Consider the following 24,536-nt stretch of genomic DNA (forward strand, 5'->3'; position numbering starts at 1 on the left):
AAAAGCCTCGTGGGGGGGGCGGGGGGCGGGCCAGCAGGGAGAGCGGACCGGAAGTTCTCCGTCGGTCTTGCAGGGACTTCTGGGAAATGAAGTCCCCGCACACTCGCAGCCCCGCTGTCGCCACGCGCCCACAGCCGCCTTACCGCCACAAAGATTGCCCCGCTGTGTTGGTGTCCGCCGCTCTCGTCGATGCGGCACCCGCGGAGCGGGTGCGGCGAGATGTGGGCTGGAGCGCTGGTGTGGTGATAAAAGAATGCCGCTATAACTCTGGAATTGGAGCAGGAACTGCCGCTAAAACAAAGTGAGTGTCCCACACGTTGGAGGTCAGGGTCGCCTCTTAAAAGCCTCGTGGGGGGGGCGGGGGGCGGGCCAGCAGGGAGAGCGGACCGGAAGCTCTCCGTGGGTCTTGCAGGGACTTCTGGGAAAGGAAGTCCCCGCACACTCGCAGCCCCGCTGTCGCCACGCGCCCACAGCCGCCTTACCGCCACAAAGATTGCCCCGCTGTGTCGGTGTCCGCCGCTCTCGTCGATGCGGCACCCGCGGAGCGGGTGCGGCGAGATGTGGGCTTGGAGCGCTGGTGTGGTGATAAAAGAATGCCGCTATGCCTCTGGAATTGGAGCAGGAACTGCCGCTAAAACAAAGTGAGTGTCCCACACGTTGGAGGTCAGGGTCGCCTCTTAAAAGCCTCGGTGGGGGGGGGCGGGGGGCGGGCCAGCAGGGAGAGCGGACCGGAAGCTCTCCGTCGGTCTTGCAGGGACTTCTGGGAAATGAAGTCCCCGCACACTCGCAGCCCCGCTGTCGCCACGCGCCCACAGCCGCCTTACCGCCACAAAGATTGCCCCGCTGTGTTGGTGTCCGCCGCTCTCGTCGATGCGGCACCCGCGGAGCGGGTGCGGCGAGATGTGGGCTTGGAGCGCTGGTGTGGTGATAAAAGAATGCCGCTATGCCTCTGGAATTGGAGCAGGAACTGCCGCTAAAACAAAGTGAGTGTCCCACACGTTGGAGGTCAGGGTCGCCTCTTAAAAGCCTCGTGGGGGGGGCGGGGGGCGGGCCAGCAGGGAGAGCGGACCGGAAGTTCTCCGTCGGTCTTGCAGGGACTTCTGGGAAATGAAGTCCCCGCACACTCGCAGCCCCGCTGTCGCCACGCGCCCACAGCCGCCTTACCGCCACAAAGATTGCCCCGCTGTGTTGGTGTCCGCCGCTCTCGTCGATGCGGCACCCGCGGAGCGGGTGCGGCGAGATGTGGGCTGGAGCGCTGGTGTGGTGATAAAAGAATGCCGCTATAGCTCTGGAATTGGAGCAGGAACTGCCGCTAAAACAAAGTGAGTGTCCCACACGTTGGAGGTCAGGGTCGCCTCTTAAAAGCCTCGTGGGGGGGGCGGGGGGCGGGCCAGCAGGGAGAGCGGACCGGAAGCTCTCCGTGGGTCTTGCAGGGACTTCTGGGAAAGGAAGTCCCCGCACACTCGCAGCCCCGCTGTCGCCACGCGCCCACAGCCGCCTTACCGCCACAAAGATTGCCCCGCTGTGTTGGTGTCCGCCGCTCTCGTCGATGCGGCACCCGCGGAGCGGGTGCGGCGAGATGTGGGCTTGGAGCGCTGGTGTGGTGATAAAAGAATGCCGCTATGCCTCTGGAATTGGAGCAGGAACTGCCGCTAAAACAAAGTGAGTGTCCCACACGTTGGAGGTCAGGGTCGCCTCTTAAAAGCCTCGTGGGGGGGGCGGGGGGCGGGCCAGCAGGGAGAGCGGACCGGAAGCTCTCCGTCGGTCTTGCAGGGACTTCTGGGAAATGAAGTCCCCGCACACTCGCAGCCCCGCTGTCGCCACGCGCCCACAGCCGCCTTACCGCCACAAAGATTGCCCCGCTGTGTTGGTGTCCGCCGCTCTCGTCGATGCGGCACCCGCGGAGCGGGTGCGGCGAGATGTGGACTTGGAGCGCTGGTGTGGTGATAAAAGAATGCCGCTATGCCTCTGGAATTGGAGCAGGAACTGCCGCTAAAACAAAGTGAGTGAATATATCAATTTGAAAAAGCAAAAACGAAGCACATTTTTTCCAAATTTCGAAGTTTTGGAGAAAAAAATGATTTATTATGATCAAAACAAATCGGTAAACTAGGAAATGCCATTCCCACACATGTATATTTTATTATTAAAACTGTCTGTTCCAATGTAATGGTCATTTTAGTAGAAAATGTTTTCTGTAATAGCAGTGCACTACCACACCACACCATACATACTCCATTCCACTGCACTCTTCTATGCACAACACCACGCCACTACTCTACGCCACACAACTCTACACCACTGCACTCTATGCCTTTCTACTCTGCACCACTCTATGCCAGTACACTCTATGCCACTCTACATCACTGCTCTAATTGGCCAAGATGACCGCTGGGTGGGAGCTCTGGGAAGTGGCTCCGGGGCTGGGGATCACTACTTTGTGAATATCCCCATTCGTGCCACCATTTGCTCAACATCTGCAGAGATAATTTTTGCCGCATTGATGTGGTCTGCCTCACGGCCTGCAGGGAAGAGTTGGCTGTGGTTGCAGCCCTATTCTCTGGCAATCCGCCCAGTTGCCGACTGTGACACCGGGGCTCCCCCTGAGCTACTTCGGACCAGGGAGCGGATCCTCATCGTCGCGGGGAGGCTCGGGACGTTCTTGCAGCCACTTTCCCTGAGGCTGACCCGGATGCTTGTCAAAGATGCTGATTATCCCCTGGGACTGCCTCTGTCCGGCGAGTGGATGGGAGAGGTCAGAGTCCAGACGCGTGGATGCTGGTGAGTTCCGGATGCTGGTGAGTTCCGCGGATGCATTGAGGCAGTCTAGGTTTACTGATACTGGTTGAATTCAGGACACCGGCAGCCTGTCTCTGCTGGCAGTCCTCAGAGAAGTTGTTCCCTTGGGTCCCCCTATGGTACAGGAGCTGTGCTGCGCCCTCATGGTCCCGACCCCGTAGCCACTGAATGAGTCTATTTCCCCTGCAGCACACCCCAGACTCGGAGTGCTCCAGAGGCTGATCGCTGGGCTTTCAGGGTGTCCCCCCCACGCCACTGCCTGATCCTGGATGAGGGACTGTGCATGAAGGTTTGGTCCGCCTCCAAGCGTGCCCCGCTATTGTGGCTGTAGTCTACTCTGCACCACTGTACTTGGCACCACTACACACTACTCCACTTTGCGCCACTGCACTCTATGCCACTCCACAACACTGCACTCTGCGCCACTCCTTGCTCTGCACTACTGCATTCTATGCCAGTGCACTTTACACCACTGCACTCTGTCACTCTTCTCCGCATCCCTCACTGCACTCTGTGCCACTACACTCTAGGGCACTATAGTCTACTCTGCACCACTACGCCACTGAACTCTATACCGCTCTGCTCTGCACCACTGCACTCTCCCCATTGTACTGTATGGCACTCTACTCTGAACCACTGCTCTGTGATCTATGCTGCTGAATTCTTTATCGCTACGAGCAATGCCACTATACTCTGCAACACTCTGTGCCAATGCATTCCAAACCAATCCACTCTACGCCACAACTGTATATGCCACTTTACACAACTCCTCTGTTGCTCCACTCTATGGCACTCTACTCTTCACCGTTCAACACTCACACTCCATGCCGCTCTCCTCAACTAACTTTTAGCCTTGCTGAACAGCAACCACTCTGGTGTACAATATGCCTAAAGCATATTTCTAAAGGTGATTTCTCTTGCCTAGGCAAGACCTATGTGCTGTGCCAGTGCTTTTTTCTGTCTAGATTACTTCTTCGGTTAGGCTAATTAAAATCAGATGCAGAAACCTCACACCTTTTTTTTCCTTTGTTGTGGCTGCTCCAGATTGGAGTGGTGAGCAGCCTGAGGAGAAAACTTGAAAGGAGAACCATCCCAAAGCTGTTTCACGGTTTGAGACAGTGGATCGCACATCCCTAGTGTAGAAGTTGTGTATAAAAGTCAGTCAAAGTTAGTCAAAGTTTCAAGTCTCTTATGACCCGAGAAGGGATTGCTCTGCAGGTTATTCAAGGGACTGCTTTGCAGCCTGTTCTGGTGGCTGCATGACAGGCGGTCTTCCAAAGATGATGGGGCACCACCTGAAATATGCATTTTCTTCCAGAGGAGCTGTAGATGTATGCTGCATCACCTAGAAGCTGTCAGCTGAAAGCGAGAATAAAACTTCCTGGCCTTGCAGAGACTTCCAGGAGGAAAGCAGTCCAGCATGTCCCTGGTGCCTGTGGGACATCCAGAGAAAGTGGTCTGCATGAGAGTGAGCTAGGGAGGACCCATTTGTCAAGTTGGACCCCCCTAGTCTTTCAATCTGGTTCCATGGTAGCTGCAACTGCTGTGATAGTCATGAGTCCATTATTCATGCAGCTGCATGCCTGTCATAGACCCATTCAGAGCTAAGCTATGTGGTCATCAAAGGTCCGGTCAGTGCCTCACCTACCGGTCCAGTTGGGGCAGCAGCTGCTGTGACCACCCGTGCCGGAGACTACACTAGGCCCCGGTGGGACCGCATCCATCAGAGACCCCTGAGGCCGGCAGCCGTGCTGACGTTACAGACATTCAAAGAACTGAGGCTGTGTGGACATGCGGATGAACACAGCCGGTATCCGGTTTACCCCAAGATTCAGTGAACTTGCTTCTCACCATGGTCCCTGCAGTAGATGCACTGGAGGGTCACATGAACTTTCAAGGGCAGATCGGTGACTTGAACCTGCCATGCCAGTACCGCAAGAGACTGGACTGAACACTGAATATTTGACTGTGCGAACAAAAAGCTAAACCTATTTTTGCCTCTCTGTATACCTATTTCGCAAAGATTGGGGGCCACCTGTAAAGGAGTAGTAGAGAGGGATTGTGGCGTATGTAGTGCCATTAAGAGGAATCCACTTGGGGATACTAACGTGTAAAACGTATTGTATCTTGTAGTATTTAGTACTAGTGTGTGATGAAAAGTATTTTATTTTTCTGTACAGAAGCACTGAGCTGGACATTTTCATTTTTGTCTATGTTGGTTAATTGTTGAATGCTGAGCTCGAGCATACCACACTGCCTCCCTGAGACACTGGTGACTGATCACCCTCGGTATCCTAAAAGTCCGCTGCGGAAGGGGTTGTACTTGGCCCAGTTTGAACAGCCATAATATGACTGGCCCCAAGACACGAGTGACAAGTGATCTACAGCTCACAGGGCTGGGTCCTAGTATCCCCTGTCTACCTTGTGACCCTCCAGAAATGGGATTTGAGCCTGTCATTACAATTTGTACAATGTACCGCATACCAGGTACATCTTGACTAATAGCTGCCAATAAGATGAAATTACTAGAAAGAAAACTTTGACGTGGGCATTTTTTATGAATCTAGCTTAAGACGTATGTGAAGCACTATAATGTTTCTGAATTTTCACATTTTGGCATTGCACCGATGAATATAAAATTCAAGAATCTGTGATTGGACATTCATTGCCATGTTATGTTTTTGGTTTAATGCTCCTATGAATGTCACCTTGAAGTGAAGCTGATTCTTGCTTAAAGCTAGTCCGATTTGCCTACAAAAAGACCTCTTTACTGTAACTTCAATCTTTTTGATGGTTGCATAATATGAGTCTATGACCCACCAGGTTTCACTGAGAAGTAATGGAGGAACAAGCAGCATTTTCAAATGCAGCCACATCCTTAATGTGCATGTGTATACCTCATAAAGTACCTTAAAACCAAAAATTAAATCCAGAGTTTCTGTTGAGGTGAGTGGCATAATAGGCTTAAGGTGTTGCAAGTAGAATTTTGCACAGCTTGTGAAATTTTAATCTAAATTCATGCCATATCTATTGTTAAGTATTGACTTTTATTGTAAGACCTGATCCGTTTGCTATTTCTCATCGGCTGAGTATTCAATTTCTTCACCCTCTGCAGTGGACTCCTGAAGGACGACGCTTAGTCACTGGAGCATCAAGTGGAGAGTTCACTTTGTGGAATGGGCTGACATTTAACTTTGAAACCATTTTACAGGTTAGTGTCATTATCTGACCATAGATGTGCTTCAAGCGCTCCGTTGAGTGTGTTTAAATGATTGTGCCTGCCAGTTGTGCTGATTGTTGGCATGTTGTCCAAATCACTGTGCAGATTTCTTTCCTTTGTTCTTTTGGTAGTCCCCTACATTCCCTCCTCTTACTAGTGAATTTCATACATGAACCATTTTTGCAACGATGGTGTGGCTTTTTAATGTTCCCATGTATTGTCATGTACCCCAAATTTCTTTTGAACCAGATGATGAGACTCCTAGTGTATGCCTTTGCTAGTGAGAATGTTCTGTATCCTGCTGTGCAGCAGTGCAAATGGTGTTTTTTCCGTCCTGATTCGAGACTGTAATTCTTTTTTTAAATCTCCTACAAATGTTGAGTATTAACATCCTTGATTATGGAAAACTATTTTCTCTTCCTCACAATATGTACTCTCATTCTGTTAATTTCCATCCTACTTTACCTCTGTCACAGGCTCATGACAGTCCAGTGAGAGCCATGACCTGGTCGCACAACGACATGTGGATGCTGACAGCAGATCATGGTGGTTATGTGAAATATTGGCAGTCCAACATGAATAATGTGAAGATGTTCCAGGCACACAAGGAGCCGATTAGAGAGGCCAGGTTTCTACCAAATCTACCATTTTATGTAGTGTATATAGGCCTTTCTGGCCTCTGCTCCATGTGTATTTTGGGGGACGGCACACTATTTGGTCATAGACAAGCCTGTCTCTGTAGCAGTCTAGGCATTGCCTCTTTTTTTGTACTGGTTTTGCCTCTGTTGTGTGCCTGTCATGTACTTTTCTTCCGGATTTCATGCTGGTTTAATTCTTTTGTAGTGACCTTGTGTATGATCCATTTTCTGCATTCTGTAAGCCGAGAATATTTCATTCCAAATAAAAGATTTAGTTTGATGGTAACTATCCAAACTCTGAATAAAATATACAGCATGAAAATAAAAAATCTTTTTCCAGAATAAAAATCTTGCAGCATTCTCACAAAATAAAAGCTAAATAAAGTGAAGTCCTGCATTGCAGCACAGGTTGGTGATTGAGGACGATCTCCCCATACTGCTTTGGAATGCACCAGGATCTGACCCAATTCATGCGAATCAATGAATTACAGTTGAACAGAGTATACCAACGCATCAGCATGCCACCATTTGTGATGATTCCAATAATTGGCAATCCTTACACCAAAGAGGTTACTCAAATTTTTGGGGGAATTTAGTTATTGCATGTGAATCGACACAACTGCATAGGCCTTCATATGAGAATGAAGAATTTATTCTATCGCCTTGCAGCTTTCCACTCAAGTAGAACATTGGCTGGGAAACCATGCAAGATTACACCTTGATAGATGAGGACATTGCAGTTTCTCTAGTGGTCAATTCAGCAGAAGAAAGGGAAAAAGGACTACTTCAAATCCGCACTACAATTCCTAATCTGTTTTCACCATCTTAGGTCGTGGAACACCTGACTCATACTGATAGCTTCGGTTCTTTAATTGTCTCCTGTTGACCTCCAATGTTTGTTCTTTATCTGTTGCGCAGTCCTCTTGAGACGTCAACATGTGGTTGTATTCATGACCTGGAGCAGGCTGAGTGAAGACTGATGTCCAAGAGCATGGTTTTAATTTTGTCTCCTTTAATGCTGAGGTACATGTGGACCATCAGTTGTTGTACATCGTTGGAACCTTCCATCAAATTGTAGCAGTTTTCCAGGTTGTTTGCTATCCTGAGCTAAATGTGGGCGTTCGGCGATATGGGGAGGCTCTTCAGAGTGATTGTGCGTGAAGCCATAGAGTGGATGAGGGCTGGTGAAAGAGTAGTAGTAGTAATTGTTTATTTCACATTTTCAATTCATAAAAGATACATGCGCAAGAAAAAACACATATATCATAAATACAGTGGTCAAATTAAATGAACATTCTTATAAAATCCAGTTAAAATATTCTGATAGACTTAATTATACTACAATTCAACAGTTGAACTTCAACAACAATTCAACTTTTAGTGGACTTGCTCCTTTCACAGCGCAGCTTCGTCTGGTAGCTGCTGCTGTCCCCGTTGCTGCTGCTGACCCGAAGGGCAGGAGTTTGAGACCCTCCTTCACCTGCAGGTTCCCTGCGTACAACTAATCACTGGTGGTCTAGTGGCAGAGCGTCTTTACTGTGTTTCTAGGACTGCCCTTCTGACTCTTTCTGCTTTTTCTGTCTCTTTCTAAAATTTTCTGCCTCTGCCTTTTGGCTTTGCCTTTCTTTCCTCACCTTCGTCGCCCCTGCGGCACAGCTCCCTCAAGTGTCCCACCCGTCTCTCCTGTTTTCCTGCCTCCCAGCTGTCCAGTCCCCCACAGCACTAATTAATGGCAGCCGCTGTGCGGTTAAAGTGCAGTCCACTATCCTTTTAGTCGACTAGCTCCTTTCAGAGCCAGCACCATCTGGTAGCTTGTGCTATTACCGTTGCTGCTGACCCCGAGGTCAGGAGTTTGTGGCCCTCCACCTGTGGGCTTCTGCCTGCACCTCATCCCTGGTGGTCTAGAGGTAGAGCGTCTGCTCTGCTGCTAGGGCTGCCCTTCTGTCTTTCTGCTTTTTCTGTCTCTTTCTGCGTTTCCTGTCATTCTGCTATTTATGTCTCTTTATGCGTTTTCTGTCTTTCTGCTTTTCTCTCTTTTAACAATTTGCTGCCTCTGCCGTTTGGCTTTGCCTTTCTTTCCTTTTCCTGCCTGTTTTCCCCTTCGTCACCCCTGCGATCCACCAGTGTCCAGTATTTTCCTACCTCCCAGTTGTCCAACAGCCCCTCACACAGCACTACTTAATGGCGGTAGAGAGTGCGCCGCTGGTGCGCAAAATGCAAGCATGTCTGTGCCCGTTCGTGCCTTGAATGTGCCCAGCGCCTGGGACCCTGGTTCTCAGATCTTTCAGCGCTATGACACCTGTACACTCGCTCCCTCAATCCTGAATACCAATCTGCCTGCCACCTAGCGTTACAGAACACCCTTCGCCTGCTGTAACTGCAACTATGACTTCACCCACACCAACATGCCAGCCTCTCCTGCCACCCAGCTCACCAACAGTTCACCCAACCGGCTCAACTGCATCGTCCTCAAAGTGCGATCCCTCCACAAACACGCCACAGAAATATGGGACCTCCTCAGCGCTATCTCTCCTGACATCGCTTTCCTCACCTAAACCTTGACTACCCCTGCTCTGGACCAACCATTGCCATCCACGAAAGCTAAAAAAATCACCTGCAAGGACCGCCCAGGAGGACACATTGTCATCGTCCACAAGAACACCCTCCGACTGACCACGCACTCTAACGACCCAACGACTACCATGGAACACCTCCACTTCCAGATCCAGACCAACACCGTAGTCCGCGGCACCCTTGTCTCCAGGCCCTCTGTCCCGACCGCCCTTCAATGATGCCATCATAGACTTCATTACACGCCAGGCTCTCCCACCCACAGACTACATCTTACTCTGAGACCTCCACTCCAGAAACCCACCTCCCTACTGTAGAACCTCGCCAACATCCGACTCAAGCAGCTAGTCACTGCACTGACCAAACAGCCAGACAGACATATGCTCGATCATGTCTTCTCCTCCAGCTGGAACATTAGATGCAGTCACACCACCAAACTCTCCTGGACCAACTACCACTGCGTGCATGTTGCCTTCGCCACAGCCACCGTACACCACTGTCGTCCTTGCACCCTACCATCGCAGCTGCACGAATGCTACCAAAGAACTTCTCCTCGACTCCCTCAGCACAACCACTCTGCCAACGGACTCCAACACCTCAGCATGCAACCTCCACCTATTGATCTCCACTTGCTTTGAAACTCTGGCACCCCTCAAGAGGAGACCAGGCAAGCAACACTCCAAGAAAGCCAGCTGGTTTACTCCCGCCCTGCACGAGTCCAGACGCACCTGCAGACTACTTGAAAAGAGATGGATTAACAACAAAACCCCGAAACCCACGCAATCTTCAAATCCGCCGTCACTGCCCACCACTTCCTCCTCAAAACCATACAAAAACTGCATAAGACAGAATCCACGCCAACATGCACAACAGCAGAAAACTCTTCGCCATCGTCAAGTAGTTTGGCAAGCCCAACAGCGAGACCAGACGTACCACTCTCCCAAGACCTCTGCGACAAACTCTGCACATTTTACCACCTCAAGAACAGGTAGATTTAACACTGCTTTGACACCCTAGACCCTGCCACTGTGCTGGCCACCACTGCATGCAACCCCTCCGCACCCCAACAGACCGTGCTCAGCTGGACCTTGCTCACAACCGAGGACACACGCAACCATGAACAGCATCCTCTCCGAAGCCCCGTCCAATCCTTGCCAGTACCACATCTTCCACAGAGCAGCCGCCTCCATCGAACCCCTTCTGTGCCGCACCATCAACTGCTCCATCAACACCACCACCTTTCTTGACGACTGGGAATAGGCAGAGATCACCCCCTGCTGAAGAAGCTGTCCTCATACCCAACAGACCACAAGAACTTCCGACCCATCTCCTTTCTCTCTTTCCCAGCCAAGATCATTGAGAAGGCCATCAACACCCAACTCTCAGACGTCATCGAAGTTGAGCACGTCATGGACACCTCCCACTCTGGCTTTCACGGCTACAACAGCATGGAGACCGCACTCTTCACCGCCACCAACAACAGCTACGTTCTCCTCGACTGGGGCGAGACCGCAGCCCTCATCCTACTTGGACCTCTTGACCACCTAAGTTACTTTCCAGACCAAGTAGGGGGTGGAGTGATTTCCTTATGGGTCCACTTTGGTTCTCTCTCAGTTTCGTGTATTAGATGATTTAGGCTGCCTAGGCTTTGTACAGTTATGATGTAATGTTATTTAGTAACTCTTCTTGGGATTCAGCCTGAAACTTTTGTACAAGGTCGAACAACCAAGTGTACTGATTTCCTGTGCCCGGTCAGCAACATCCCTTAAAGTTTTTTTTAGACCTATCCCGGGAGCATAGCTGCAGTGTTTCAACACAGAAGTTCTTATCATATGAACTGTGCCTTGCCCCCTTGAGGGGCAGAGAGGAGAATTCCAGCAGAGATGCTGGTCCCTGGAATGGATGCAGAAGCCTTGCATAAATTGAGTTTACATGTATGATGCGGACCAACTAACTACACACACCAGGTATGGGGTCTGTTGCTAATCTCAGATCACTAATCTATCCATGTGCTCACATAGTGAGGGTAGGCGTAGCCAATTATATCCAATAGAGACATCTAGCAGCAGATTCCTTAACTTTGAACTCCCAGGCGTCAGGCTGGATCCAGAAGATTTATGAAAGCAGTACCTCTGCTCTCCAGTAAATGGTGTCGGTTGGCTCTGTGTGCCGCTCGCGCCATCAATATAACCGCCACTCAGGTGCGCTGACGTGTTTTTTCTTTCCGCGTCCGCCAGCACAGATCCGTCGGAGAGTTAACCCACTCATTATTTGCCAGACTTTTTTTTTTACTCCTTTTGTTGTGTAGGGATGCCTAGCAAGAAGACCTCTGGGTTCAAGACCGTGAAATGTCTGGCACTGTGCCATGCCGGTTACGTACCCCCACCTGATGTGTCTGTGGTGCCTAGAGTGCGACCACAACACGTTTGTTCTCCATTTGCCAGACCAAGGCACCGAGGGCTTTGAGGGAGCCGTGGGAGCCTAAAGCAGATCGTGGCCCGGCACCTGGCACCACGGAGGTTGCCTTGTTCCCGCTTGAGTGGAAGGGCTTAGCACCGCTCCGGAGAGTCGAAGTCCTCTTCCTCAAAGTCATCGCGGTCAGGTAAGAGGCACCACAAGAAGTTGAAGCGCGCTTCGACTTCACCCAGTCTGTTGCGTGACGAGACAGAGGAGCTGTGGCGTTCGAGGCCCGCTTTGCGAAGCGGGTGCCTGGGTTGGCTTTGCGTTTCCCTTCCTTTCGGGGCAGGGAGCGACCTCCGTCGAACTAAAAGAATTTTATGACGCCATGTGCACCCTATTTGGGCGGCCTGATCCTGCTATTGCTCCCTTATGCCCTGCAGGTTCCAATGGAGACCCCCTGGGTACGGCACCTCCGGCTCCTGTTACAGCCTCCGACCGGTGTCAGTCGTACCTCAGCGACTTTACCTGGCGCTGCGTCCGACACAGAGGTCCTCGGCCTTGCCTCCCCAATTGTCATTCTGGATAACACGGAGCTGTACGGTTCCATGCTGTTCGATCTGCCCTATTCTGAAGGGTTAGGAAGGGTTCTGTTTCGGAAACCTTGCTGCCTTTCAACAAGACCTTTATGGACTTTCTTCTGGGGACCTCGTCCAAGTCCAGCTCAGGGGCTCCTGTGAACAGAACGATTGCCCCCTGCCATCCCCTTGCACGGGGTCCCCCAGCTATCTTCACCACCCACCCCACCTCACAAAGCTTGGTGGTCAAAGCTTCCACTTCCTGTGAAGCACCCCAGACAGGGAATCCAAACGGATGTAAAGCATCGGGGAGAAAATGTTCTTTTTTGCTAGCCTAGTCTTGCAGTCTTTGAACACTGCTTCTGTAGTAGGGGATCTCTGTGTATAGTCATAATCTAGTGAATAGTCCCGCTCATGTGCGTGGACCCCGGCAATCAAAAATAATCTCTTAAATTGTCAGAAAATTGCAGAACTGCAAAGACACTTAAGAGAAAATTAAAGACAGATAATGCAGCCTTTATCCACAGGCTACACTGTCCAGTACTTCAACTAGACATTCCACCAAAAATCCACAAACAGCAAAGCCTGTCCAGATTTCCCTTGCTTTAACAGCAAAATCCCTCTGGAATGATAGAGAGGAAGGCATGGACAGACAAGCCCCATAGGCTGCCATTATGTGGCTTAAATAGGATACTGTGCCTTTAAGAGAACCTTCCAGAACTTCTGCCAGTATCCCAGAATGCATAACAGGTCCCTCTTACTTTCAGTTCTTTTTTCCGGCTCCTGCTAACAGGACCCTGGTGCATTGAGCTCTCCCTTTTCAAGGGTTTATTGGAATTTTGTGCACTTTTTGCTTTAAAAGTATTTTCAGTTTGTGTACTTGGTGTTTCCCTTAACTCCTGTGTATTTGTTCAGGCCTTTTAGGGCTCAAAAATGCCTGCTCTCTTCGACAAGTGCCCAGCATGTGGAAGGAAGAAGGCCAAGACTGATCCACACGACGTCTGCATACTCTGCCTTCTTGTAGCACATGTCCCTGAAGAATGTGACATCTGTCAGACCTTTTCATCAAGGACCCTGAGGGACAGGCTGAAGATTAGGCTCCAAGGCCTAGAGGAGAGACGGCTGCAGGCGGGTCTGGGCAGGCTGGGAAGGCTCCCTCTGCTGAGGCCTCTGGGGGGCTCCCCAGAGGCAGGAAGCCCAGCAAACGGTCCCGGTCTCCATCGACGTCGATTGCATCGACGACGACGTCGAGAGGGATGACGACGGTGTGTTCTCCATCTCCCCGGGGCTCCAGGTCGAGACAGCGTGGAAGTTCGACGTCGAAAGGCCGGGGTAGGCCGCTGTCGAGATCACCGTCGACGGCGTCTTCGTCGTCGACGTCAGCGTCGAGCCATCGACGTCGAAGAAGGACCGACAGGCATCGGCGCTCGCCGTCGAAGCGACACCGCCGGTCGCCGTCAAGCAGACGGTCGGCGTCGAGGGGCTCCTCGACGTCGAGGACCTCGGACAAGCGGTCGGCGCCGAGGAGTCGTCGACGCTCACCGTCGAGGACTGCACGTTCGACGTCTCTGAAGTGGCGTTCGGCGTCGAGGACGAAGCGCTCGACGTCGCGGAGGCGGCGTTCGATGCCGGAGTCGCGGAGGCGGCGTTCGACGCCGGAAAAGCGACGTCGAGAAGAAACAGATCGGCGTCTGAGACTTTCCAGCTCTCCTAAGCAGCGCAGAAGCAGTTCTGGCGCCAGAAGTCACGCTGGGTCCGGTGGAGGGCGCCGGAGACGGCGATCACCTATTGGAGGGGCTGATTCGCAATCGCCTCCCCCGAAGAAGTCACCGGGCTTGGTGTACTCGGAGGTTTATACACCACCTCGGCCTAAGACGCCCCCGCCTCCTTTACCTAGAGGGGTTCCTCCCATCAATCCTCCTCTCCCACCACTTCCTCCCGCGGGGCAACCACCACCATCACCTCCTCCACATGGTCCTGCTCCTCGGCCGGAGACACCTCCTGTTCCTCCACCAAGGTCGGTGTCACTGCCTCCACTCCCTACACCGCCTAAGGTGACTCCGAAACCACTACCCCAGGATAGGCCAAGGAAGACGCCTCCACAAAGGCCTGCGGAGCGTCCACGGACTGGGAGATCGCGCTCTCGCTCCAGGAGGAGGGAACGATCGCGCAACAGGTCGTCCACGCGGTCGAGACGACGCCACAGGAGGCGCAGGTCTCGTTCCCAGACGAGGTCCTCGGGGACCAGGGAATATTCTCCGACTTTGTCGGAGTCACCGGAGACAAGGGTGTCGCCGGTTGACTATCTGGTGTCCTTTCATGATGTCCTTTTAAGAGGCGCAGCAAAATTGGGCATCTTGTTGACGGTGCCCACGCCCAAGACATCGGTGATCTTCGAGGCGCTTCACCAGAAACATATGTCTCGGCCATTACTGCCACTGGTACCGGGCCTGGTGGAGCCGGCCATGGACCTTTTCCTCACCCAGGTGGTGACTAAGGCGGCCCCCTCGAGACTGCAGAAAAAATACCGGGCTCCCGACTCGGATCCGGCTTTTCTAAGGGTGGATCCCCCTCCAGACTCTGTGATAGTGACGGCGGATCGTAAACAGCATGCCACCACTCCGTCATCCACTGTTCCACCGGATAAGGAATCTAGGTGGCTGGATTCGTCTGGGAGAAAGGTTTGTGGGATGTCGGCGACTTCCATGAAGGCTGCGAGTGCCACGGCCTTGTTGGGACGGTATGACCGGGCCCTCTGGGAATCCCTCCAGCAGTTTGTAGAACATCTGCCGCGTGAGAAGAGAGAAGATTTCCAAGAGGTGTTGAATGAGGGGATGTTGGTGGCGAATCAGGTCATCAGTGCTGCAGCCGATTCTTCCCTGCTGGCGGGGCATGGTTTCTGCCATGGGATTAACCAGTGGAGACACGCCTGGCTCCACCTCACGTCACTAAAACCTGACGCACAACAAAGGGTTGCCAATCTACCTTTCTCTGGCGAAACCCTATTTGGAAAAGATGCGGATGACGAAATGGCCCGCATGAAGACGGAGGCCGAAACGCTCACGGCTGTGGGTCTGGAAAAACCCAAGGATAACAAGAAGTCGTACCGTCCGTTCTAGAGACGGTTCGGTGGACAGGGCAGAGGGCGTGGCCAGTCTTCGGGACAGCAGCAGCAGCAACAGTTCCGGAGACCGTTCCAGAAGCGACAGAGAGGCAGAGGCGGCCAACAGTCGGCAGCAGCGACTAAAGGCCCGGCCGGGTCTAGGCCCTGAGCGCTTACTTCCCCTACATCTGTTCAATTTTTTCTGGCAGAGTGGAGAAAAATTGCTCAAGACAAGTGGGTGCTGAATATTGTTTGCAATGGATACAGTCTTCGGTTCACCAGCCCGCCTCCATCAATCCCTCCGGTCAGCTCGCAGTTTCAGCTGCGCGAGCTCCCTTGTTAAGGAAAAGGGCGATAGAAGACGTACCTCTGTCTCAGAGAAGAAGAGGTCTGTACTCCCGGTTCTTCCTGGTTCGCAAAAAGGACAAGAACGAGTTCAGGCCCATTCTGGATTTGCGACAAGCAAACAAGTGGATTCGCAGAGAAGAGTTTTGCATGCTGTTGTTGCATCAGATTTATCCTCAGCTGCAATGGGGGGGACTGGCTGTGTGCCATAGACCTACAGGATGCATACTTCCATGTGCCCATTGCACACAAACACAGGAAGTTCCTGTGATTCCAAGTCGGCGCCAATCATTATCAGTACACAGTACTGCCATTTGGGCTGAAGTCTGCGCCCAGAACATTCTCGAAGTGCATGGCAGTGGTAGCCGCACACCTAAGGAAGAACAAGGTGTTTGTCTACCCTTACCTGGACGATTGGTTGATCAAAGCCTCCTCCTTCTCGGAAGCTCAAGCGCACTTCCAGAAGACGTGCGTTCTCTTGAACAAGCTGGGGTTGCACATCAACATGTCCAAGTCTGTCCCGACTCCGGTCCAGTGCATACAGTACTTGGGAGCCACCATCAATACGCTGTCAGCAAGCGTGTCTCCTTCGGAGGAGCGACGATTATCATTCCTTCGGAAGGCTCAGGCTCTTATGACCACTCCATCTGCAACAGTGAGGACGGTGTCTTCTCTACTGGGATCGATGGCCTCTTGTATCTTCCTCACTCCTCACGCACGGCTGCACATGAGACCATTGCAGGAGTGCTTGGAGGATCAGTGGGATCAGAGGAGAGGATCTTGGGACGACAAGATACGACTGTCTTTGCGTGCTCTTCAGTCTCTGAGGTGGTGGTGTTCGGCGGAGAATCTCCTGAGAGGGGTTCCCTTCCACAAGGACATTCCCACGCAGACTATCGTGACGGATGCATCTCTCCACGGCTGGGGGGCGCACTCCGGAGACTTACAGATTCAAGGGACGTGGTCCCCGACGGAGTCCATGTACCACATCAATTTCCTGGAACTCGGAGCTGTTCACTTGGCGCTGAAGGCCTTTCTTCCGTCCTTCCAGACCAACTTTCTGCTTTTGCAAACGGACAATACGACCACGATGTATTACCTCAACAAGCAGGGGGGGCTCGAGATCGCGCACCCTGTGACATAATGCGTTATGGATCAAGTGGTCGAACAGCTTTCTGTACGCTTTTCCACCCATTCCCCTGATTCCGACGGTTCTCATCAAGCTGTCCCAGTCCAGGGCGCGGATGATCCGGATTGCCCCGGAATGGCCCAGACAGTGGTGGTTCACAGACCTGCTTCACCGGTCTCTCCTTCCTCACATGCGGCTGCCGTGCAGGCCGGACCTTCTCACGAAGTTCGGGGGACAGATGTTGCATCCCAACCTCTCGTCTTTGAGTTTGGCGGCATGGCTCCTGAGATAGTGCAATATGGCCATCTTAATCATAAGAAGATTGCATGGACATACTGAAGGAGGCTAAGCGACCTTCCACTAGGACTTCTTACATTATGCTTATAAGGGGAAGAGGTTTTGCATCTGGTGCAAGTCCAAGGACTATGACCCGACGACATGGAAGGAAGATGTCATCCTTCCATATCTTCTACATCTGGCGCAGTCTGTCCTTAATGTCCATTCCATTAAGGTTCATCTGGCTGCATTGACTGCCTACAGGAAATGCCCTTCACAGACTTCCTTCTTTCAGATCCCTGTGATCAAAGATTTTTTGGAAGGCTTGAAGAAAGTGTTCCCTCCTGTCCGGCTTCCTTCGCCTTCATGGGAATTGAATGTGGTGCTGTCCAGATTGATGAAGGAGCCTTTTGAACCTATTCATAAGGCTTCGTTGCAGCACCTGTCCTGGAAGGCGGCGTTCCTCGTGGCCATTACATCGGCCCGCAGGGTGAGTGAAATTCAGGCGTTGTGTTGCCAAGAACCTTATACTGTATTTCATGCTGCTAAGGTTGTTATGCGTACTCACCCTAAATTTCTTCCCAAGGTTATTTCTGATTTTCATGTCAACCAGACCATAACTTTGCCTACGTTTTTTCAAAATCCTTCAGCTCCAGCGGAAAGGTCTTTACATTCTCTGGATGTTCGGAGGGTGTTGAAATTGTATCTGGATAAAACCAAAGATATTCGTAGGTCTGACCAATTGTTTATCAATTATGGATCGGTCAGGACGGGTCTTGCGACCTCTAAGCAGTCTATCTCTAGATGGATTGTGTCCTGCATACAGCTATGTTACCTAAAAGCTAATAAGACCTTAGGGGGTAAACCTAAGGCTCATTCCACCAGGGGCAAAGCTGCCACGACTGCTTTGCTCCGTAATGTTCCAATTGCAGAAATCTGCAAGGCGGCCACTTGGAAGTCGGTCCATACCTTTGCTAAGCATTACTTTCTGGACACTGATGCCAGGGCAGACACTCAGGTTGGGCAGGCTTCGCTGCGAAATCTATTCGCACAGTAGTGGTGTTGTTTTCTCTTTTTTCCACCGCCGCTTTGGTGTGGGGATGGGCTTGCCTTTCTATTCACAAGATTGACTATACACAGAGATCCCCTACTACAGAAAGAGTAGTTTCTGTCCTGTAACTCCAGTTCTGTAGTAGGGGTATCTCTGTTATAGTCCTAAGCGCCCTCCCGCCTCCCCGGTGGAGAGAGATATTCATGTAAGGAATGCTACAGGTCTGGCGTGCTACGCCTTCAAAGAAAACTGAAAGTAAGAGGGACCTGCTGTGCATTCTGGGATACTGGGAGAAGTTCTGGAAGGTTCTCTTAAAGGCACAGTATCCTATTTAAGCCACATAATGGCAGCCTATGGGGCTTGTCTGTCCATGGCTTCCTCTCTATCATTCCAGAGGGGTTTTGCTGTTAAAGCAAGGGAAATCTGGACAGGCTTTGCTGTTTGTGGATTTTAGTTGGAATTTCTAGTTGAAGTACTGGACAGTGTACCCTGTGGATATAGGCTGCATTATCTGTCTTTAATTTTCTCTTAAGTGTCTTTGCAGTTCTGCAATTTTCTGACAACTTAAGAGATTATTTTTGATTGCCGGGCTCCACGCACTTGAGCGGCACTATTCACTAGATTATGACTATAACAGAGATACCCCTACTACAGAACTGGAGTTACAGGACAGAAACTACTCCATCTCTTTTGGGCTGTTATTCCCATTCTATATGGGATACGGTTGCGCAGGTGCTGCCCAGACTGTTGAAGAATTCTGTATTCTGCTCTCCCAAGCTATTTCAGACAGAAGAGATGCAGCCAAGTTCTCCAGCCTCTGTGGCTTTGACATGACAGACTCGCTAGGCAGAGAGATTGCCTTGGAAATGGGCATCTGCACCTCACCTGGCTGAGGGCTTATGGATTTTCTGGGGATGTCCAGGCTAATCTTATGGACATACCCTTTGATGGTTTCAGTCTCTTCGGAGACCATGCAGATGCAGCGCTTGACTGCCTTAAGGACTCGTGGGCTATGGCCAAGTCCTTAGGCCACACCACCAAAACCCGGCATGTCTTTTGGCTCCTTTCGTGGCTATGAAAGGGGCTTCCAACCACGCCAACACTACTCCAGCTAGAGTCCTGCAAATTTAGCAACCTGTGCGGAGCGTAGACTCAGTTCACCCTGACGTTCAGTGGCTAGAAGTCGAGCCAAGCCACAATCCCCTCTTCCACCACAAAACCTTCCTAACCCTGGATCATGCACATCCCGTTGGTGGCAGAATACGTCCTCATCTCCACCACTGGCGGTACATCACCTCAAACAGGTGGGTGTTGAAAATAGTTCGAAGCGGCTACTCCCTACCCTTCGAGACTACCCCTTCATCCATGCCTCTAGCTTCCGATCGGCTGACGGAGGATCACCTTGTCCTACTCTGCGAGGACGTCCGCACTGTTGGCCAAGGGAGCTATAGAGAGAGTTCCCGGGCCACAAATAGGCTGCAATTGTTGTTACTGCTATTTTCTGGTTCTAAAGAAGGTTGGAGGCCTTAATCTTGTCCTCGATCTCCGAGCCCTCTACTACTACCTCAAAAAAGATAGGTTCAAGATGCTCAGCCTTTCTCATTTCCTGTCTGTCCTGGACCTGGGAGACTGGATGGTAGCGCTGGACTTGCAGGACAAACATGATGGTGATGGTTGCTGCCCCTCTGCGAAGATAAGGGGTTCCAGTCTTCCCCATATATCGACGACTGGCTGTTGAAGGCGGGCTTGTACCAGGCAGTTGTCTCGCACCTCCAGACTACAGCAAACCACCTGCACTCGCTGGAGTTCACTATCAACGTGCCGAAGTCACACCTGACCCCCTCTCGGGCACACCCTTTCATCGTAGCGATTCTGGTCTCGCTGCAGTTTGGGGCTTATCCTCCTGAGCAGGGAGTCCAGGATATTACATAACATAACGTGTACATGTAAAGCGCATGTTCACCTGTAGGCATCTTGACGCTGAATAACAGATGTTTCTTATTACCCAACTCAATGGTACTCATTTTACCGACCTCCGATGGATGAGAGGCTGAGTGGATCTGCCGGGATTGGAACCTGTGACCATAAGGTCGAACACAGGCCTCTGCAGTGGACACATTAGTTCGCTGATCCACCAGACCCGGCTTTGATACAGATATTTCAGCCTCTATCCTGGATTTCGGTGAGAATGACTGAGGCTGTTGGGACTCATGGCCTTGTGCATCTTGCTTGTGGGCCATGCCAGATGGCACTTGGGCTCTGCAGTGGGCCCTGAAGTTTCAATGTCCACAGCATGGGGGAAATCTCACTGACCTGGTTCAGATATTGAAAGGCACCGCAAAAGACCTTCAGTGGTGGCTAAAAAACCACAGTTGGGTCAGAGGCAGACCCCTCTCTCTTGCCCACTCAGATCGCACAGTAGTGGCAGATGCGTCTCTTCTGGTGTGGGGCTGCCATCTGGGAGAGGTGGAGATCAAAGAACTCCAGTCTCCTGCAGAAACCAGTCTCTATATCAACCTGTTTGAGCTGGGCGATCCGATTGGCACTGAAAGCCTTTTTACCATCACTTAAGGGAAGGCTAGTTCAGACGTTCATGGACAACACTACCGCCATGTGATACTGTAACAAACAGGGATGTGTGGGGTTGTGGATCCTCTGTCAAGCAGCCCTGCATCTCTGGACTTGGCTTGAACAGCTGGGCAGTTTCCTGGCGGTTCAGCATCTGACTAGTTCTCTGAACACCAGAGCGGACTAACTCAGTTGCCGGTGCCTTGCGGATCACGAGCGGCGTCTCCATCCAGAGGTGGTAAAAGGACTCTTTCAACTGTGGGGTGCGCCTTGGATAGATCGGATTAGCTCCGAAGAGAACACGCAATGTCAGCTGTTTTGCGTGTTGGAGTTTCCAAGGTGGCTCTCGCTCGGGACTCTGTGCGTCACGAGTGAAGCTCAGGCCTCCTGTATGCCTTTCCGCCCATAGCACTCCTGCCCAGAGTGCGCAAGAAGGTCAGGAGCGATTGGGCTTATGTCGTTCTTGTGGCTCTGGACTGTGTACAGAGAATCTGGTATCCCGAGCTTCTGCCAGTGAGCATCGATCCTCCAGTCAGGCTGCCCCTTCGGGAGGATCTTCTTTTCCAGCAGCAGGGGAGGGTTCTCTCCCGAACCTGTCCACTCTCCGCCTCCTTGCACGGAGATTGAGCGGCAAAAATTGACAGCTTGTGACCTTCCTGCTGAAATCTGCAAAGTTATTCTGGCAGCCAGGCATCTCTCCACGAAGTCGGTATATGCCTGTTGATAGAACACATTTTGTAAATATTGTACATAAAGGTCGTTTGACCCCTTATCTGCCTCTGTCAGCTGTTCTTCTATTAATTCTGTCCTTGGCCCTGCAGGTCTCTGCTCTGGGCACTCCCAAGGATTACTTTTCGGACTGATCTGCCTTTCTTTGGCTGCATGATCAGACTTCATTTTTTGAATCCCCTCTTGTGCAGACATGTTTGAAGGAGTTAAGCGATTGTTTTTCCCCTTCCCCATTTATTATGCCACAGTGGGGCCCTTAATGTTGTCCTTACCTCCTTGATGTGCGAACCGTTTGAGCCGCTGCACAACTACCCTCTGCGACTGCTCACTATCAAAAGTCTTTTTGGTGGCAATCACCTCTGCCAGGAGAGTGAGCGAACTGCAGGCAGTGTTATCACAGCCTCCTTACCTGACCGTCTTTCTGTACAAAGTGAACTCCAGTCTAGGGCTTCTTTTCTGCCTAAGGTGAGAACACCCTTCCATCTGAGACTGTATGTTACTCTGCCGACTTTCTGTGCACCTCCGCGTCCTCCTAGGAAAGAGAAGCGTCTCCACCGTCTGGACCCACTTTCTACCTTGATCGCTCCGAAGAGTTCTGGGTGGATGACCAACTCTTTATAGGGTACTTGGGAGCAAAGAAGGGGCATGCTGTCCAAAAGAGTACCATATCATGCTGGGTTATCCTTAGGAAAGAAAGAACCTCCTGAAGATGAAGACGGCCACCACGGCCCTCAAGCTCAGTGTCCCTATTGCTGATGTCTGCTGAGCTGCCTCATGGGGGCATCTCTACACACGTTCGCCAGACACTATTGGCTGGATTCTCAGGTTCGCAGGGAGGGCCTGTTTGGCCGTTATCTCGTGCAGGATTTACTCATTTATACCTTTTCCACAGTCCCACCTCCGGGGAAGGTATTGCTTGGGTGTCTGTTCAAAGATAAGGAACCTACGGCTAGATGTCTCAGTCAGATGTACAAGTTACTTACCTTCATTATTGCCTTATCTGGTAGCGACATAATCTAGCTGCTGATTCCTTACCGTCCCACCCATCCTTTGTGCACTGTGGAATTGCTTTTAGTGACCGTGTTGTTCCCCTTCAGGGCCCTAGTTATCTTTTTAACACACCACAGTCAGTCACTTCATGGCTCTGCGCTTCTGGCGTGGACAGTTGTGAAAAGTACTGACGTCCGCGCGCCGTATTTGCGGTTATGTTGTCACGGACATCACGATGAACAGAACGTCGACTATGTCACGCCATCTACCAGCGCTCAGGGGGTACTGCTATCAAAACAATTTCTGAATCCAGCCTGACGCCTGGGAGTTCAAAGGTATGGCTAGATCATGTCTCTACCAGATAAGTTGCTACCGAAGGTCAGTAAATTGTCCATTAGTTGCCATGGTAGGGTTGTTGTAGGAAGGTGGCTGTCTATGTACTATACCAAAATGATGTATAATGTTCAGAGTCCAGTGGAACCCCAAAGGTAGGTAGAGGTAAAAATAGATAGCACCTTACTCTCGATTTGTGGTAGTGTAGACGAGCAGTATCAGAGGCTAGTGATAAGCATTTGTTGTACACTCCGGCAGCAAATGATGTCACGCACTCAAAGACTGAAGTCAGACCAATTTGTTTGTATAAAAATATTATGTTCGAGGCGTATGAGCTGCAGTACACTATGCATTAGATCGCCACCTGGTGTTGGGCTCGGATGATTGCAGGTTGTTGTCTTCTTGGAAGAAGTCTTTGTAGTCGCGAGATAGGTGACTCCTCCCTTGGACAATACGGCACATGGGCATTGGCTCCATCCTTAGATTACTTTTTTCTGCCACTGGGTTCGGATGAAAGTTTCTCCGCTCCGACCAGAAAAAGACTTTTCAGCAACTTCGAAGCGCAGAACTTACACAAACTTCCAATAACTACCTTCGATATCGAATATAACACTTTTCAACGCCATAGTTTCCATTCCGGTCATCTAAGTGGGCCGTTGGGCCTATCGATGCCGTGCGGCCTACACCACATGGAAAGAACTCCGTTAAAGAGATGCCCGGTATGTCAAGCAAAGTTTCCACATAGCGACCACCACGTGGTCTGCAACCTCTGACTATCGCCGAAACACGACGTGTCGACCTGCACAGCTTGTGCATCCTTCCGATAGAAGAACAACATCCGGGATCAGAGAGCACGTCGACACGAAATGAGATCCGCTCCAGTACCGGAAGACATCTTCGACGAAGAGGTTCCCCTCGTTCCCGAAGAAGACTCACCTGATCTCCAGATCGTATCAGAGGCAGATGACTCCATTTCATCGGGTCAGTGCGTGAGTACTCCTGCCCTGCAGCACATATTCTGCCCAAACCGAAGGCAAAGGCCAGCACTCCTCCCAAAGGGCCCAGTCGAGACCGAATACCTGCTTCGAAAGCCCCGCTTTCCAGCCCGCCCCGAAGAAACCAACTAAGCCTTCGAGTGCCTCCACACCGAGCAAGCCTCTGCCATGGGCACCAAAAAATAGACGCCTCGGCGCCGAAGCCAAAAGACCCTTCCGCACCGAAGCCAAAAGACCCGTCGGCATCGAAGCCTAAACCAGTACCGGCACCGAAACATAAAGACGTACCGGAACTGAAAGAAGCACCGGCTCCAAAGCCGTCTACTTCTACACCTTCGGCGCTGAAGAACACAAAGCCTGATTCCGAGGTGCCCAAATCCTCGAACATGTCTACGAAGCCGAAAAAAACACTTCGGCACCAGAAAATATGCCACAAGACGTTATAACACCTCCCAAGGTAAAAGACACACGGCAACCTCCTCTGGAACGGAAAAAATCGACGCCCAAGAAGGTTGTAGAGCAGGAATAACTTTTTAAACCAGATCCTCGACAAAAGAAGATCTACATAGACCCATAAACAGGTCATGTAGGTGCTACACCTCACAAGAAGAGACCAGCAGATGCACCACCCACACCTGTGGTCCCTGCCAAAAAGGACTGTGCAACATCTCCTATGCACCCTTCCTCTCCTACACCTTTCTTTCCTCCTTCTCCTGATCCTCCTCACATATCACCTCAAATCTCTCCTGTAAATTCTCCATTATCATCACATTCCCCACAGCAGAATGATGATGAATATAATTTGGGTGGAGGG

General features: G+C 51.2%; 1 protein-coding gene across 1 annotated transcript in view; it reads left to right on the forward strand.

Moving 5' to 3' along the window:
• WDR33 (WD repeat domain 33) overlaps positions 1 to 24,536 on the forward strand; it is an 833,238-nt gene that overhangs the window by 277,129 nt on the left and 531,573 nt on the right. The window contains exons 5-6 of the mRNA XM_078665596.1: positions 5,915 to 6,010; positions 6,496 to 6,647. Coding sequence (XP_078521722.1) covers positions 5,915 to 6,010; positions 6,496 to 6,647 — 248 coding nt within the window. The remainder of the gene's footprint in view (positions 1 to 5,914; positions 6,011 to 6,495; positions 6,648 to 24,536) is intronic.

This window comes from Lissotriton helveticus, chromosome 11 (genome assembly GCF_964261635.1).
Source record: "Lissotriton helveticus chromosome 11, aLisHel1.1, whole genome shotgun sequence".
Classification (NCBI taxonomy): domain Eukaryota; kingdom Metazoa; phylum Chordata; class Amphibia; order Caudata; family Salamandridae; genus Lissotriton; species Lissotriton helveticus.